The sequence below is a fragment of the Bombina bombina genome, chromosome 8, assembly GCF_027579735.1.
Source record: "Bombina bombina isolate aBomBom1 chromosome 8, aBomBom1.pri, whole genome shotgun sequence".
Taxonomy (NCBI): Eukaryota; Metazoa; Chordata; class Amphibia; order Anura; family Bombinatoridae; genus Bombina; species Bombina bombina.
Window position 1 is genome coordinate 117132689 of NC_069506.1, and position 18199 is coordinate 117150887.

Genomic DNA, 18199 nt, shown 5'->3' on the forward strand with positions numbered 1-18199 from the left:
CACACACACACCCACAATTCAGTTTAACGAATAGCCAAGAAGTGGGGTGATAAGAAAGGAGGGAAAGCATCAACAAGGAATTGGAATAATTGTGCTTTATACAAAAAAATCATAACCACCATAAAAAGGGTGGGCCTCATGGACTCTTGCCAATATGAAAGAAATGAATTTATCAGGTAAATTCTTACATAAATTAGGTTTTCTTCTTAGGTAGAAGTTGCGCCTGAACGAATTTTACAATGATTTAGAACAGACTACAAAATCTATAGGAATAAACAATTAGAATTTGGATTTTGGAAAATGACTTGGCCATCATTGTTTTCTAGAGTTCTGGTATATTAAAAATTCTTCTCTCAAATGATAAAATGATAAAATAATCACAGTATCTGTAATATAATAGGGGTGATGTTCAAGTCAAGATATATACTTGGATAGAGAATTCATTCTGCGTTTATGGTCTTGTCAGTGTTCCCTAGGAGAGATTAGGTATTGGGGTATATGTATGATCTGTACCACTCTTAGAGCAAACTGACAGCTAACTTATTTGAGGTTATGTGTTCAATGTAGGATTATGGATGTAAGCTACTCGGGTTATTATTCTGATCAACCAGTGACATATGCCTTAGATCTATAATATGGTATGGTGACTTTCTTTTCAATATTTGAAAACTGGTAAGGCTTGATGGGATCTATTTACTTAAGACTTAGTAAATGGGATAGATCTTCCTTGTTATTAAGGCCCTTAGGGTAAAGGCAATCCATTTCAAAGATCCATCTGGATTCTGATATAAGTAGTTTTTTGTCATAGTCACCGCCCCTCCAATTTGGTTTCACCAACTGGATCCCATAGTAGCTCAGGTCCTTCAAGTTACTCTTGTGATAGGTAGTGAAGTGTCTGTACATGGCAGTGTCTGTGTTGCCATGTTCAACCTGTAGAATGTGCTCACGAATTCTCTCTCTCAGATCATGTAATTGGCAAGAGTCCATGAGCTAGTGACGTATGGGATAGCAAATACCCAAGATGTGGCACACCACGCAAGAGTCACTAGAGAGGGAGGGATAAAAATAAAGACAGAAAAATAAAGATAAAAATTAATCCACAACCCAAATCAAAAGTTTTAATCTTTATAATGAAAAAAACTGAAATTATAAGCAGAAGAATCAAACTGAAACAGCTGCCTGAAGTACTTTTCTATCAAAAACTGCTTCTGAAGGAGAGAAAACATCAAAATGGTAGAATTTAGTAAAAGTATGCAAAGAAGACCAAGTTGCTGCTTTGCAAATCTGATCAACAGAAGCTTCATTCTTAAAAGCCCAGGAAGTAAAAACTGACCTAGTAGAATGAGCCGTAATCCTCTGAGGCAGGGATTTACCCGACTCCAAATAAGCATGATGAATCAAAAGCTTTAACCAAGAAGCCAAAGAAATGGCAGAAGCCTTCTGACCTTTCCTAGAACCAGAAAAGATAACAAATAGACTAGAAGCCTTTCTGAAATATATTTAGTAGCGTCAACATAATATTTCAAAGCTCTTACCACATCCAAAGAATGTAAAGATCTCTCCAGAGAATTCTTAGGATTAGGACACAACGAAGGGACAACAATTTATCTACTAATGTTGTTAGAAGTCCGCAAAACCGCCTTATCCTGATGAAAAGTCAGAAAAGGAGATTCACAAGAAAGAGCAGATAACTCAGAAATTCTTCTAGCAGAAGAGATGGCCAAAAGGAACAATACTTTCCAAGAAAGAAATTTAATGTCCAGAGAATGCATAGGCTCAAACGGAGGAGCCTGTAAAGCCCTCAAAACCAAATTAAGACTCCAAGGAGGAGAGATTGACTTAATGACAGGCTTGATACGAACCAAAGCCTGTACAAAACAATGAATATCAGGAAGATTAACAATCTCTCTGTGAAACAGAACAGAAAGAGCAGAGATTTGTCCTTTCAATGAACTTGCAGACAAACCCTTATCCAAACCATCCTGAAGAAACTGTAAAATTCTAGGAATTCTAATAGAATGTCAAGAGAATTTATGAGAAGAACACCATGAAATTTAAGTCTTCCAAACTCGGTAATAAATCTTTCTAGACACAGATTTACGAGCCTGCAACATAGTATTAATCACTGAGTCAGAGAAACCTCTATGACTAAGCACTAAGCGTTCAATCTCCATACCTTCAAATTTAATGATTTGAGATCCTGATGGAAAAATGGGCCTTGAGATAGAAGGTCTGGCCTTAACGGAAGTGGCCAAGGTTGGCAACTGGACATCCGAACAAGATCCGCATACCAAAACCTGTGTGGCCATGCTGGAGCCACCAGCAGTACAAATGAACGCTCCATTATGATTTTGGAAATCATTCTTGGAAGAAGAACTAGAGGCGGAAAGATATAAGCAGGTTGATAGCTCCAAGGAAGTGACAACGCATCCACTGCTTCCGCCTGAGGATCCCTGGACCTGGACAGATACCTGGGAAGTTTTCTGTTTAGATGAGAAGCCATCAGATCTATTTCTGGGAGCCCCCACATCTGAACAATCTGAAAAAACACATCTGGATGAAGAGACCACTCTCCCGGATGTAAAGTCTGGCGGCTGAGATAATCCGCTTCCCAATTGTCTATACCTGGGATATGGACCACAGAGATTAGACAGGAGCTGGAATCAGCCCATGAGAGTATCCAAGATACTTCTTTCATAGCTTGAGGACTGTGAGTCCCACCTTGATGATTGACATACGCCACGGTTGTGACATTGTCCGTCTGAAAACAAATAAACGGTTCTCTCTTCAGAAGAGGCCAAAACTAAAGCGCTCTGAGAATCGCACGGAGTTCCAAAATATTGATTGGTAATCTCGCCTCTTGAGATTTCCAAACCCCCTGCACTGTCAGAGATCCCCAGACAGCTCCCCAACCTAAAAGACTCACATCTGTTGAGATCACAGTCCAGGTTGGACGAACAAAAGAGGCCCCTTGAACTAAACGATGGTGATCTAACCACCAAGTCAGAGATAGTCGAACATTGGGATTTAAGGATATTAATTGTGATATCTTTGTATAATCCCTGCACCATTGGCTCAGCATACAAAGCTGAAGAGGTCTCATGTGAAAACGAGCAAAAGGGATCGCGTCCGATGCTGCAGTCATGAGACCTAAAACCTCCATGCACATAGCTACTGAAGGGAAGGATTGAAACTGAAGGTTCCAACAAGCTGAAACCAATTTCAGATGTCTTTTGTCTGTTAGAGACAAAGTCATGGATACTGAATCTATTTGGAATCCTAAAAAGGTTACCCTTGTCTGAGGAATCAAGGAACTTTTTGGTAAATTGATCCTCCAACCATGTCTTTGAAGAAACAACACTAGTTAATTCATGTGAGATTCTGCAGAATGTAAAGACTGAGCAAGTACCAAGATATCGTCCAAATAAGGAAACACTGCAATACCCTGCTCTCTGATTACAGAGAGTAGGGCACCGAGAACCTTTGAAAAGATCCTTGGAGCTGTTGCTAGGCCAAAAGGAAGAGCAACAAATTGGTAATGCCTGTCTAGAAAAGAGAATCTCAGAAACTGATAGTGATCTGGATGAATCGGAATATGAAGATATGCATCCTGTAAGTCTATTGTGGACATATAATGCCCTTGCTGAACAAAAGGCAGAATAGTCCTTATAGTCACCATCTTGAATGTTGGTATTCTTACATAACGATTCAAAATTTTTAGATCCAGAACTGGTCTGAAAGAATTTTCCTTCTTTGGAACAATGAACAGATTTGAATAAAACCCCAGACCCCGTTCCTGAAAGGGAACTGGCATAATTACCCCAGAAAACTCCAGGTCTGAAACACACTTCAGGAAAGCCTGAGCCTTTACTGGGTTCACTGGAATGCGTGAGAGAAAGAAACTTCTCACAGGCGGTCTTATTTTGAAACCTATTCTGTACCCTTGAGAAACAATGTTGTATTGTTCCAAACATCCTTGTAAAATCTTAGTCTGCCCCTACCAGCTGCGCTGGAATGAGGGCCGCACCTTCATGCAGATTTGGGGGCTGATTTTGATTTTTTAAATGGCTTGGATTTATTCCAGACTGGGGAAGGCTTCCAATTGGAAACCGTTCCTTTAGGGGAAGGGTCAGGTTTCTGTTCCTTATTCTGACGAAAGGAACAAAAACGGTTAGCAGCCCTAAATTTACCCTTAGATTTTTTATCCTGAGGCAAAAAAGCTCCCTTCCCCCCAGTGACAGTTGAAATAATAGAATCCAACTGAGAACCAAATAATTTATTACCTTTGAAAGAAAGAGATAGCAACATTGATTTAGAAGTCATATCAGCATTCCAGGATTTAAGCCATAAAGCTCTTCTAGCTAAAATAGCTAAAGACATATATCTGACATCAATTCTAATGATATCAAAAATGGCATCACAAATGAAATTATCAGCATGTTGAATTAGCTTAACAATGCTATACACATTATGATCTGGTACTTGTTGCGCTAAAGTTTCCAACGAAAAAGTTGAAGCAGCAGCAGCAACATCCGCCAAAGAAATAGCAAGCCTAAGAAGATGACCTGAACATAAATAAGCCTTCCTTAGAAAAGATTCAAGCTTCCTATCTAAGGGATCTTTAAAAGAAGTACTATCTACCGTAGGAATAGTAGTACGCTTTGCAAGAGTAGAGATGGCCCCATCAACTTTGGGGATCTTTTCCCAAAACTCCAATCTATCAGTCGGCAAAGGATACAGTTTCTTAAACCTTGAAGAAGGAGTAAATGAAGTACCCAGTCTATTCCATTCCCTAGAAATTACATCTGAAATAGCATCAGGAACTGGAAAAAACCTCTGGAATAACTACATGAGGTTTAAAAAACGAATTTAAACGTTTACTGGTTTTAATATCAAGAGGACTAGTCTCCTCCATATCTAATGCAATCAACACCTCTTTTAATAAGGAACAAATATACTCCATTTTATATAAGTATGAAGATTTGTCAGTGTCAATATCTGAGGCAGAATCTTCTGAACCAGATAGATCCTCATCAGAGATAGATAAATCAGAATGCTTTCGGTCATTTAAAAATTAATCAAATTTATGAGAAGTTTTAAAAGACCTTTTACGTTTATTAGAAGGTGGTATAACAGACAGAGCCTTCTGAATAGAATTAGAAACAAATTCTCTCACATTAACAGGAATATCCTGAACATTAGATGTTGAAGGAACAACAACAGGTAATGGATTACTACTAATGGAAATATTGTCTGCGTTTAAAAGTTTATCATGACAACTAACACAAACTACAGCCAGAGGAACAGTTACCACAAGTTTACAACAAATGCACTTAGCTTTGGTAGAACCGACATCAGTCAGCAGGATTCCAGTAGTAGATTCTGAAACAGGGTCAGTTTGAGACATCTTGCAATATGTAATAGAAAAAACAACATATAAAGCAAAATTATCAATTTCCTTATATGACAGTTTCAGGAATGGGAAAAAATGCAAACAAAATAAGCCTCCGGAAACCAGAAGCAAAATGAAATAAAGACTTAAATAATGTCAAACATCTGGCGCCAAATATGACGCCCACAACTGACAAAATATTTTTTGGTGCCAAGAACGTCCGCAACAACACGAGAATCATAGATGACGCAACTACGTGAAAACTCTCGGCGCCAACTAAGACGCCGGAAATGACGAAATTACGTCAGCAAACGTATTTGTCCCGCCAAAAAAGTCTTTTTTTAAAAAAATTTTTTTAATATGCATTTCCCAAAATGAAACTGATAGTCTGTAAGAAGGAAATATACTGATAAACCTGAATCATGTCAAATATAAGTACAAAACATATATTTAGAACTTTACATATAAAGTGTCAAACCATAGCTGAGAGTGTCTTAAATAAAAGAAAACATACTTACCAAAAGACACTCATCTACATAAAGTAGATAGACAAACCAGTACTGAAACGAGAATCAGTAGAGGTAATGGTATATAAGAGTATATTGTTGATCTGAAAAGGGAGGTAGGAGATGAATCTCTACGACCGATAACAGAGAACCTATGAAATAGATCCCCTTTAGGATGACCATTGCATTCAATAGGTGATACTCCCTTCACATCCCTCTGTCATTCACTGCACTCTGAGAGGAACCGGACTTCAGCATGCTGAGAAGCGCATATCAATGTAGAAATCTAGCACAAACTTACTTCACCACCTCTATAGGAGGCAAAGTTTGTAAAACTGAATTGTGGGTGTAGTGGGGGTGTATTTATAGGCATTTTGAGGTTTGGGAAACTTTGCCCCTCCTGGTAGGAATGTATATCTCATACATCACTACATCATGGACTCTTGCCAATTACATGAAAGAAATATTAGGCAAATGTGTCATAGGGTTTTTCCATAAATATCTGTTTTGCTGAAGTTTCACTCTTTTTCCTTTCATAGATATAATCAGAGCAAGAAGGCTACAAGCTTCAGATATAACAACAAGCAGCTTCCGGTTGACATGGCCCAGGATATTGTCAGGTGACACAGGACATTATATGTTGGAGTACAGTGCAGCTCCAGCTCCAGAGAGGAAGCTACAGAAGAGCTTGTCTGGAGATGAAACAAGTGTGGTGCTTGACAACCTAATACCAGGCACCATTTATAATGTTACGCTATTTCCTGAATCCAATGTCCAGTATGTTCAACCCCAAACTATTCAGGTCTCCACATTGCCTGGTAAGTGTCCAGTTTTTGAAATATGTGATTGTATTGTGACTATCAGACAGGAAACCAGTAAACTGATGTGTAGAACTAGCCAATCAATTGCTAAGTTACGATACAGATGTCTAAGAAAATCTGAGAGCAGATAATAAAAGGCAGAGGTCTAAGGAAACAATCCACTGCATAACCACATGTAATCAGGGATATAGTAGATGGGTGTGGATCAGACAGGGGGGGGGGGAAACAGTAGGTTAGATATCCAGGTTAGTCAGAGTACTGGGAGCAATAAATAAGCAGGTAATGTTCAATGGGTTTAAAAAGTATCTAGAGTAATGCTGTATTCCATATGTGATTCCACACAGTTCAATCTGTATATCTACTCTCTAGTGGCTCTACAGAAATATAGCTAACCAGGATCCAGTTCTTTAAAGCATAGATTTCAGCTTAGGCAAATATGTAAGACATGGCCACCTACAATGTATCTGAGATACCTTCAATTTTAGCACTCTTTGAAGAAAAAAGCTAGTATTGGGGTCCCGGCATTCCTCATACACATATATGTAAGGTGTGACCCAATCCCCAGGGTACTCCAAGGTCCGTTATGATTATTCCTGTGACATTTTATGATAAGTCACTGGCTCCCTAGAATAGTCCGTAGTACTGTAGCCTGTTCAAGAATTTGATTCTTTCTAAGGCATCAGGCATCAAATATTTTACAATAAGATTCACACATGTTTTAAATTGACTATGGCATGTGAGAGCAGAATGAAGCAAGCTCTGTGGCTACAAATATTTCTTGCACTGGCACATACAAATAAAAGAGGGGATGTATAATACTTTTTTTGATGTGCCAAGTCCAAGTATTTTCAGATTCCAAAGTGGCCAACTAAAGGAAAGTTTTAAAATTAGATTCAGGTTTTAACAGCCAATGATATATGTAATGGACACCAACTATGAAGATCATAGAGGCTTAGATTGTTGAAGTGGAAGCCTACATATCGTTTTCTCATTAGGAAGATTGGTAAAAGTTAAATAATCCAATTGTTTGGCCATTATTACTGATGAAACAACTGGAAGAGTAGAACATTAGTATAATAGGGAAGTATTCTTAACATTCTATGTCTGGTAAAATGGAAACTGAACCTTTTGAAAAATTAAAGCCCATCTTGCGTGTTATGATGGAAGATTGTTTTCTCTCTTCTGATACAAGTTATGGTGATTACTCCAATATGTGATTGGGTGAGATGCCAACTCCAAAAATACTTCCATAGTTATTAATTCTTTTTAACAAATTATAATTTATTTTCAGCTGTACAATGTTTGCTTGAGAACAAGACAATCAGATTTAGGAGGTTTTCAAATATTGTTTTTGAGGTAGAACAGTTTTAACTACTGACTCAGATGATAATTGTAATTGATAGATTTAGTCAGGCTCCCCAAAAGTGAGTGGCATGAAGAGAAACATTCTAGGGGAATGTACATTTTCTTTTGGGTGCACATTTATGTACAAACTATTGACCTTTTTTGTTTCTTCCATTCTAAAGAGGAAAGTGAATGGCAATTAGTCAACTATATATATATATAAATATAAAACTCCCCCAACTATCACCTAAAATACTTAAAATTATTTTAATACATTATGGGCCAGATTACAATTTGAGTGCAAAATATCCCTTCCTCAAAAGCGATATTTGCTCTCAACTTAGTAATACCAGCACACGGAAATGTGCGCTGGTATTACAAGTGAGGTCGCGTTCACATTGCACAAAAGCATTGCTCTCACGAGAGTGCGCTTCCATAGGCTCCAATGGGAGCTTTTTTCTTATCCCATGTGACACTGCATGAGAACTAGAGCAGCGAAGGGCGACAGATTATAAATATATATATATATATATATATATATATATACACATACATACATACATATAAGCAGTTCAAAACCCTCAGCACTCGGACTCCGGCTACTACCTATGGCGATTCTTCAGTGTCGACACTCACAAGGGCTGGGAGGAGCCCGAAACGCGTACAGCAGTTTGCTACAAGTGGTGATTTTATTTGTTGTGTATTTTTCGTGGATCCTGTGGTTTTAAAATGCATGAATACATTTTTAAAGTTGTATACTACTTGATTTCTGAGTGTGGAGTCTTCTTTCTTCTATATATACATATATATTTATGTGTTTATATGTGTATATACACATATTAACACATAAATATATATGAATATAAGCATATGCATATATATTTACTGGGAACACACAGTTCTGATAGACCCCAATATAAAGGCACTTTCAGTGCCATTTTTTCTTCTAACACCCACACCGGCCTACTTTAAGCCCTTAAAACTGCCTAGTGCAGTAGTTTTTTATGAAAAAAAATGCTACATTTCTCTTGTTAAGTGTATCCAGTCCACGGATCATCCATTACTTATGGGATATATTCTCCTTCCCAACAGGAAGTTGCAAGAGTCCACCCACAGCAAAGCTGCTATATAGCTCCTCCCCTAACTGCCATTACTAGTCATTCTCTTGCAAGTCTCAACATAGATAGGAGGTCGTGAGAGTCTGTGGTTTTTTATACTTAGTTTATTTCTTCAATCAAAAGTTTGTTATTTTTAAATGGCACCGGAGTGTGCTGTTTATCTCAGGCAGTATTTGGAAGAAGAATCTGCCTGCGTTTTTTCTATGATCTTAGCAGACGTAACTAAGATCCAGTTGCTGTTCTCACACATTCTGAGGAGTAAGGTACTTCAGAGGGGGAATGGCGTGCAGGTTTTCCTGCAAATAAGGTATGTGCAGTAAAATATTTTTCTAAGGAATGGAATTGACTAAGAAAATACTGCTGATACCGAAGTAATGTAAGTACAGCCTTTAAATGCAGTGAAAGCGACTGGTACCAGGCTGATTGATAGAGATATATGCTAAGGTATGTGCAGTAATATATTTTTCTAAGGAATGGAATTGACTAAGAAAATACTGCTGATACCGAAGTAATGTAAGTAAAGCCTTAAATGCAGTGATAGCGACTGGATCAGGCTTATAAATAGACATACATACTCTTATAAGAATGTGTTTTAAAACGTTTGCTGGCATGTTTAATCGTTTTTTAACATATGTTTGGTGATAAAACTTATTGGGGCCTAATTTTTCCACATGGCTGGCTTAAATTTTGCATAGAAACAGTTATAGGGAAGGTAATCCACAGCTCAGCTGTGGCAGTTTTGTTGTGTCTGTTTAAAAAAATGTCGTTTTTTTTTTTTTTTTTTTTTTATCTGTTTTTTGCATTAAGGGGTTAATCATCCATTTGCAAGTGGGTGCAATGCTCTGTTAACTTATTACATGTACTGTAAAAATTTCGTTTGATTTACTGCCTTTTTTCACTGTTTTTCAAATTTTGACAAAATTTGTTTCTCTTAAAGGCACAGTAACGTTTGTTATATTTGCTTGTTAACTTGATTTAAAGTGTTTTCCAAGCTTACTAGTCTCTTTATTAGTTCTAACATGTCTAACATAGAGGAGGCTCTGTGTTTATTATGTTTAAAGCCATGGTGGAACCCCATTTTAGAATGTGTACCAGATGTACTGATTTCATGTTAAACAATAAAGATCATTTTTTGTATTTAAAAACATTATCACCAGAGGATTCTGTCGAGGGGGAAGTTATGCCGACTAACTCTCCCCACGTGTCAGACCCTTTGACTCCCGCTTTAGGGACTCACGCTCAAATGGCGCCAAGTACATCAAGGGCACCCATAGCGTTTATTTTACCAGAGGATTCTGTCGAGGGGGAAGTTATGCCGACTAACTCTCCCCACGTGTCAGACCCTTTGACTCCCGCTCCAGGGACTCACGCTCAAATGGCGCCAAGTATATCAATGGCGCCCATAGCGTTTATTTTACAAGACATGGCAAAGGTTGTGTATAATACACTGGCAGCAGTATTAGTCAGACTACCTGAAATTAAAGGAAAGCAAAACAGCTCTGGGGGTAGATACAGAGCATACAGACGCTTTAAGAACCATGTCTGATACTACCTCACAATATGCTTAGTCTGTGGGTGATATTTGTGACTCAGGGAAGATGATTTAACCTGATTCTGATATTTCTACATTTAAAATTTATGCTTGAGAACCTCCACTTGTTGCTCAGGGAGGCTTTAGCTGCTCTGAATGAATGTGTACAATCGCAGTGCCAGAGAAATTGTGTAGACTGGATAAATAATATGCAGTGCCGGTGTGTACTTATGTTTTTCCAATACCTAAAGAGGTTTACTAAAATTTTTCATAAGGAATGGGATAGACCAGGTGTGCCGTTCTCTTCCCCTCCTATTTTTTAGAAGAATGTTTTCTAATAGTTGCCACCACACAGGACTTATGGCAGACAGTTCCTAAGGTGGAGAGAAGAGTTTCTACTCTAGCTAAGCGTACCACTACCTCTGGCGAGGACTGTTGTGCTTTTTTAGATCCAATGGATAAAAAATGTTTATTCAACAAGGTTTTATCCTGCAGCCCCTTGCACGCATTGCTCCTGTCACTGCTGCTGCGGCGTTCTGGTTTGAGTCTCTTGATGAGGCTTTACAGGCTCCATTGGATGAATATATTTGACAAGCTTAGAGCACTTAAGCTAGCCAATTCCTTTGTTTTCTGATGCCTTTGTTCCTTTGACTAGACTAACGGCTAAGAATTCTGTTTTTTACTATACTGGCGCGCAGAGCGCTATGGCTTATATCATGGTCAGCTGTTGTGACTTTAATAAATAAGCTACTTAACTTCCCTTCAAGGGGCAGACCCTATTCAGGCCTAGTTTGAAGGAGATTATTACTTATATCACTGGAGGAAAAGATCATGCCCTTCCTCAGGACAGGTCCAAATCAAGGGACAAAAAAGGCCTAATTTTCGTGCCTTTCGAAAATTCAAGGCAGGTGTGGCATCAACTTCCTCTAAGGCAAAATAAGAGGGAACTTTTGCTCAGTCCAAGGCGGTCTGGAGACAACCGGACCTGGAACAAAGATAAGCAGGTCAAGGAGCCTGCTGCTGCCTCTAAAACAGCATGAGGAACGGACCCCTATCTGGTAACGGATCCCTGGGCATTGGAAATTATACCCCAGAGATATCTTCTGGATTTCAAAGCTTTCCCCCCCCAAAAAAGGGGAGTTTTTGCCTTTCACATTTATCTGCAAACCAGATAAAGAAAGAGACATTCTTGCATTGTGTACGTGACCCATTCAGTTCCAATAGAGGAACAGGGACACAGTTTTCCTCAAATCGGTTTGTGGTTCCCAAGGAAAGGAAACCTTCAGACCTATTTTGGATCTAAAAGATCTTAAACAAATTCTTTAGAATTCTATCATTTAAGATGGAAACTATTCAGGCATTACCAGTTTGTAGCTCTTTCCTTTGGGTTAACTACAGCCCCTAGAATCTTTATGGAGGTTCTGGGGTCACTTTGGCGGTCCTTAGGCCGCGGGGCATAGAAGTGGCCCCTTATTTAGACGACATCCTGATACAGGCGTCAAACATCCAAGTTGCCAAGTCTCATACGGACGTAGTACTGGCATTTCTGAGATCGCATGGGTGGAAAGTGAACAAGGAAAGAGTTCTCTATCCCCAATATCAAGGGTTTCCCTCCTAGGGATTCTGATAGATTTTGTAGAAATTAAAATTTACCTGACGGAGTCCAGGTTGTCAAAGTTTCTAAATTTCTGCTGTGTTCTTCATTCCATCCGCGCCCTTTGGTGGCTCAGTACATGAATGTAATCGGCTTAATGGTAGCGGCAAGGGACATAGTACCGTTTGCATGCCTACATTTCAGACCACTGCAACTATGCATGCTCAGCCAGAGGAACGGGGATTACACAGATTTGTTCTCCTGTTAAATCCGGACCAAGAAACCAGAGATTCTCTTCTCTGGTGACTATCTCGGGTCCATCTGTCCAAGGGTATGACCTTCCGCAGGTCAGATGGGACAATTGTTACAACAGATGCCAGCCTTTTAGGTTGGGATACAGTCTGGAACTCCCTGAAGGCTCAGGGATAGTGGACTCAGGAGGAGACCCTCCTTCTAATGAATATTCTGGAACTGGGAGCGATATTCCATGCTCTTCAGACTTGGCCTCAGTTAGCAACTCTGAGGTACATCATATTTCAGTCGGACAATATCACGACTGTGGCTTACATCAACCATCAAGGGGGAACAGAAGTTCCCTAGCAATGTTAGAAGTCTTAAAATAATTCACTGGACAGAGACTCACTCTTGTCTAAAAGCTATCCCTATCCCAGGTGTTGAGAACTGGGAGGCAGATTTTCTAAGTCGTCAGACTTTTCATCCGGGGGAGTGGGAATTCCCTCCGGAGGGGTTTGCACAAGATCAAGCAGGAGAGTGCTTTGGTGCTTTTGACAGCGCCTGCGTGGCCACGCAGGACCTGGTATGCAGATCTGGTGGACATGTCATCCTTTCCACCACGGTCTCTGCTTCTGAGACAGGACCCTCTACCTCAGGGTCTTTTCAACCATCTAAATATAACTAATCTGAGATGGACTGCCTGGAGACAGAACGCTTGATGTTATCAAAGCATGGCTTCTCCGAGTCAGTAATTGATACCTTAATACAGACATAAAAGCCTGTCTCTAGGAAAATTTAACATAAGATATGGTGTAAATATCTTATTGTTATGAATCCAAGGGTTACTCATGGAGTAAAGTCTGGATTCCCAGGATATTATCTTTTCTCCAAGATGATTTTGAGAAAAGGGTTGTCAGCTAGTTCTTTAAAAGGACAGATTTCTACTCTGTCTATTCTTTTGCACAAGCGTCTGGCAGGTATTCTAGACGTTCAGGCATTTGGTCAGGCTTTGGTTAGAACCAAGCCTGTGGTTAAAAATGTTGCTCCGCCATGGAGCTTAAAGCTGGTTCTTAAGGTTCTTCAAGGAGTTCCATTTGAACCTTTTCATTCCATAGATATCAAACTTCTATCTTGGAAAGTTCCTTTTTGGTAGCTATTTCCTCGGCTCATAGAGTCTCCGAGTTATCTGCGTTGCAATGTGATTCTCCTTATCTGGTTCTCCGTACGGATAAGGTAGTCCTGTGTACCAACCTGGGTTTTTACCTAAGGTGGTATCTAACAAGAATATCACTCAAGAGATTGTTGTTCCATTCTTGTATCCTAATCCTTCTTCAAAGAAGGAACGTCTATTACACAATTTGGACGTGGTTCGTGTTTTAAAGTTTTACTTACAAGCTACTACAGATTTTCATCAAACATTCACCTTGTTTGTTGTCTATTCTGGACAGAGGAGAGGTCAAAGGACTTCAGCAACCTCTCTGTCTTTTTGGTTAAAAAGCATAATTCATTTAGCTTATGAGACTGCTGGACAGCAGCCTCCTGAAGGGATTACAGCTCATTCTACTAGAGCTGTGGTTTTCACTTGGGCCTTTTTTAAATGTGGCTTCTGTTGAACAGATTACAAGACGGAGTCTTGGTCTGCGTTTCATACTTTTTCAAATTTAACAAATTTGATACCTTGCTTCTTCGGAGGCTATTTTTGGGAGAAAGGGTTTTTTACAGGCAGTGGTAACTTCCGTTTAAGTACCTGCCTTGTCCCTCCCATCATCCGTGTACTTTAGCTTTGGTATTGGTATCCCATAAGTAATGGATGATCCGTGGACTGGATACACTTAACAAGAGAAAACATAATTTATGCTTACCTGATAAATTTATTTCTCTTGTAGTGTATCCAGTCCACGGCCCGCCCTGTCACTTTAAGGCAGGTAATTTTCCCATTAAACTACAGTCACCACTGCACCCTATGGTTTTCCTTTCTCTGCATGTTTTCGGTCGAATGACTGGTAATGGCAGTTAGGGGAGGAGCTATATAGCAGCTTTGCTGTGGGTGGACTCTTGCAACTTCCTGTTGGGAAGGAGAATATATCCCATAAGTAATGGATGATCCGTGGACTGGATACACTACAAGAGAAATAAATTTATCAGGTAAACATAAATTATGTTTTTTTTCCGTAAAAAACTAATAGACCCTTTATTTTGGGGGCATTGGGGATTTGATCTCTGGTTAATTTTCTGAGCGCTACCGCAATAACCAGCCACTTGTAAATGGCTGGTTATTTATTGTGCGCCTCGGAAACGGGCAAATTTGCCCATTTGCGGGCACGCGATAAATTAGCAATCCACTTGTAATCTAGCCAGGTATCATTGCTTCTAAATAATTATTCTAGCAGATCAATAGCTATTTTTTCCATCTGAGAAGTATATAAATATTTTATCTCCAAAAATATTCTTTAAGTTCTGTAAGAACATTTTTAAATAGTACAGAATCTACTCTATGGGGCCGACTTATCAAAGTCTGGCGGACATGATACGCTGTAGCGTATCATGTCCGCCAGACATCGCTGAATGCCGACATCATACGCTGTCAGCATTTAACATTGCACAAGCATTTCTAGTGAAATGCTTATGCAATTCCGCCCCCTGCAGATTTGCGGCCAATCTGCTAGCAGGGGGTGTCAATCAACCCGATCGTATAAGATCGGGCGGATTGATGTCCGCAGCCTCAGAGGCAGTGGACCAGTTAAGGAGCAGCGGTCTTAAGACCGCTGCTTCATAACTGCTATTTCCGGCGAGCCTGAAGGCTCGCGCAGAAACAGGGGCCATTCGGCCCTTGATAAATCGGCCCCAAAGAGTTAATATTGATCTAGTCAGTGACATTTGTGCAGGTGTTAGAAGTGACAGTTTCCATGAACTTTCAAGACAGCTCTTTTCTGTCCAGGAGAAGGTGAGACATCAAGAAAGGACAGTAAAATGTAGTAGAACCACCCACCCTTTGCAGTGGTTAAACACATAGAGGTGTAGGGCCACTTGTCTTAAAATGACATGCTCTAATGAATTAAAATATGTCATTGTTTTTAATGTAATGGTCCATTTAAACTTTATTTTAGTAGTATGCTAATTCCTTCTGCTTTAAAATAGTAATAATCAAAGCTGAACATTTTACAGACCTGTAAGCTAACTAAATTATTGTCTTTATTTTTGTAGATGAAATAGAAGAAATCAGCCCAGCTCAGGTTCTCATATCTGAGCCCACTTCTCACGGTTTCCGAGTGAGCTGGGGTCCCACGCTAGACAGCGTCACACACTATGAAATACAATATGGGCCACTTCCCAGCAATGAAGTCTATACAGTCAACGTGACCAGTAACATAAACAGCACTGTCCTGGAAAATCTGAAGCCCAACACCACTTACTTGGTTACAGTGTCAGCCATATACAAATCTGGAGGGGAAAAAGCATTGTCAGCCATTGCTTGCACTGAAGAAAGTAAGTTTTTTCATTATCACACAGAATCTTCTATGAATAAGGGAAAGCAATATAGTTATCCAGAGAAAAATATGTTTATGCTAAGATACTATGGCCAGCGTCTGAAACTTCTTACTTTGAACATATCTCCCTTGCCATTATTTGCCTGTTCCTCCATCATTTTTGACAAGGTTTACGTTTACAGGTAGGGTTGCCAGGTGTCCTCCATGAAAATACTGGATGAACTATAAGTGACTGCACACTTAAAGGGACAGTCTACTTAAAATTAAACTTTCATGATTCAGATAGGGTATGTAATTTTAAACAACTTTCCAATTTACTTTTAGCATCAAATTTGCTTTCTTCTCTTGGTATCCTTTGTTGAAGGATAAAAGCTAGGTAGACTAATATACTAATTTCTAAGTCCTTGAAGGCTGCCTCTTAGCTCAGGGCATTTTAACATTTTTTTTCACAACAAGACACCGCTAGTTCATGTGTGCCATATAGATAACATTGTGCTCACTCCCATGGAGTTGCCTAGGAGTCAACACTGATTGGCTAAAATGCAAGTCTGTCAAAAGAACTGAAATAAGGGGGCAGTCTGCAGAAGCTTAGATACAAGGTAATCACAGAGGTAAAAAGTGTATTAATATAACTGTGTTGGTTGTGCAAAACTGGGGAATGGGTAATAAAAAAAAAATCTGGCGTAGACTGTCCCTTTAATGCAAATAGCATCACACAATGGCCCCTCCACAAAGCTGTACCCCCACGTTTGAACTGCCATATACATTTTTCACAAATGAACAGTGATTTTTTTTTTCTTCTCTCCCTTGGCTGCCAGTAACACACATAGCAGTGGTTTGGCCCTGTTTGACTGGCAATACCATACATAGATCTGTATTCTTTGACCCCATGGTTCCCAGTGAAAATCAAAAAGCAGTGATTTTACCTTAGTTGCTACAAATAATACTCATAAACAGTGTTTTAGCACCATGCAGACTGTCAGAAACATATAGGGCTCTATTCACAAAGGAATGAATTGCAGGTGAATTGTAAAAGTGATTTGAAATATTTAATGTACTATGTGTTATCAAGGGCCCAAGCCCAGTGAGTATATTCTGTGAGAAGAGATGAGTTAGCCCTGCACAATGCATAGTAAATGCTGAATACAATTCACCTGCAATTCTCATATTTTAGGTGGAGCGTACACAGCATTCACTATGCAATGTGCAGGGCTAATTCAGATCTTATTGCAGGATATACTGGGCTTGGCCCTTCATAATACATAGTTAATAGCAGGAAATTAATTGTTTCAATTTGCCTGCCATTCACCTCCTAATGAATATACCACATAGAGTGGTACATGTGCAATGTCACTGCTTCTTGGTCATATTTGTGATGAACAGAGACACAGGAAGTCTTTAAAATTTTGCTGCCACTCAGGGTACTTTAAAAAAACTGGATATTTAAGTGTCAAGTATCTTTGTATAGATTTTACTGGGCCGTCCCCGCTGAAATACTCAACTGCCTGGTGTGATACTGGACTCCTGGCAACCCTATTTACAGGTTTCTAATTTAACCAGTTTGTCAATATTTGTATTGATTGTCTGACCTTACAATAGGTACTGCTTAATAAAATACTTTTTCAGAGGATCAAAATAATTATATATTTTTTACAGGAATAAAATAATTATACAACTTATTTTAACACATATTACATTTACAATTCCAATCTCTGTCTGCATCATGACAGTTTAATTTTGACTTTAATGTCATTGTATGCATAATGAAACAACTTTGCAATTTATTTTCATTATTTATTTTGCCCAGTTTTCATGTAATTTAGCTTTGAAAATTGAGCAAAATTTAACTCACAGAACTAGCACCCTGCTAACTTCTCAAGGCTAACTGCTACATATCTGTCTCTAATTGGCTTTATCAGATAAGAACTGCAAAACAATGTATTTTATACTAACTTTGTGACTGGCTATCCTTGTTGTCAGTGCACTAAAGCCCAGGTTGGCTCTTCCATATCAGGCAAATGATGTGTGGGTTTGGCTATTTAAACTAGTTAGCAAGGATGTTAATTTGCTTTTAAAGACCACTAAAGTCAAAATTAAACTTTCATAATTCACATAGAGCCCACAATTTTAAGCAACTTTCCAATTTTCCTTCATTATCTAAATATGCAAAA

At 39.1% G+C, this 18199-nt stretch overlaps 1 protein-coding gene across 1 annotated transcript in view; it reads left to right on the top strand.

Moving 5' to 3' along the window:
* The window catches only part of VWA1 (von Willebrand factor A domain containing 1), a 224073-nt gene that overhangs the window by 187283 nt on the left and 18591 nt on the right, over positions 1–18199 (top strand). The window contains exons 3-4 of the mRNA XM_053690531.1: positions 6438–6716; positions 15745–16026. Coding sequence (XP_053546506.1) covers positions 6438–6716; positions 15745–16026 — 561 coding nt within the window. The remainder of the gene's footprint in view (positions 1–6437; positions 6717–15744; positions 16027–18199) is intronic.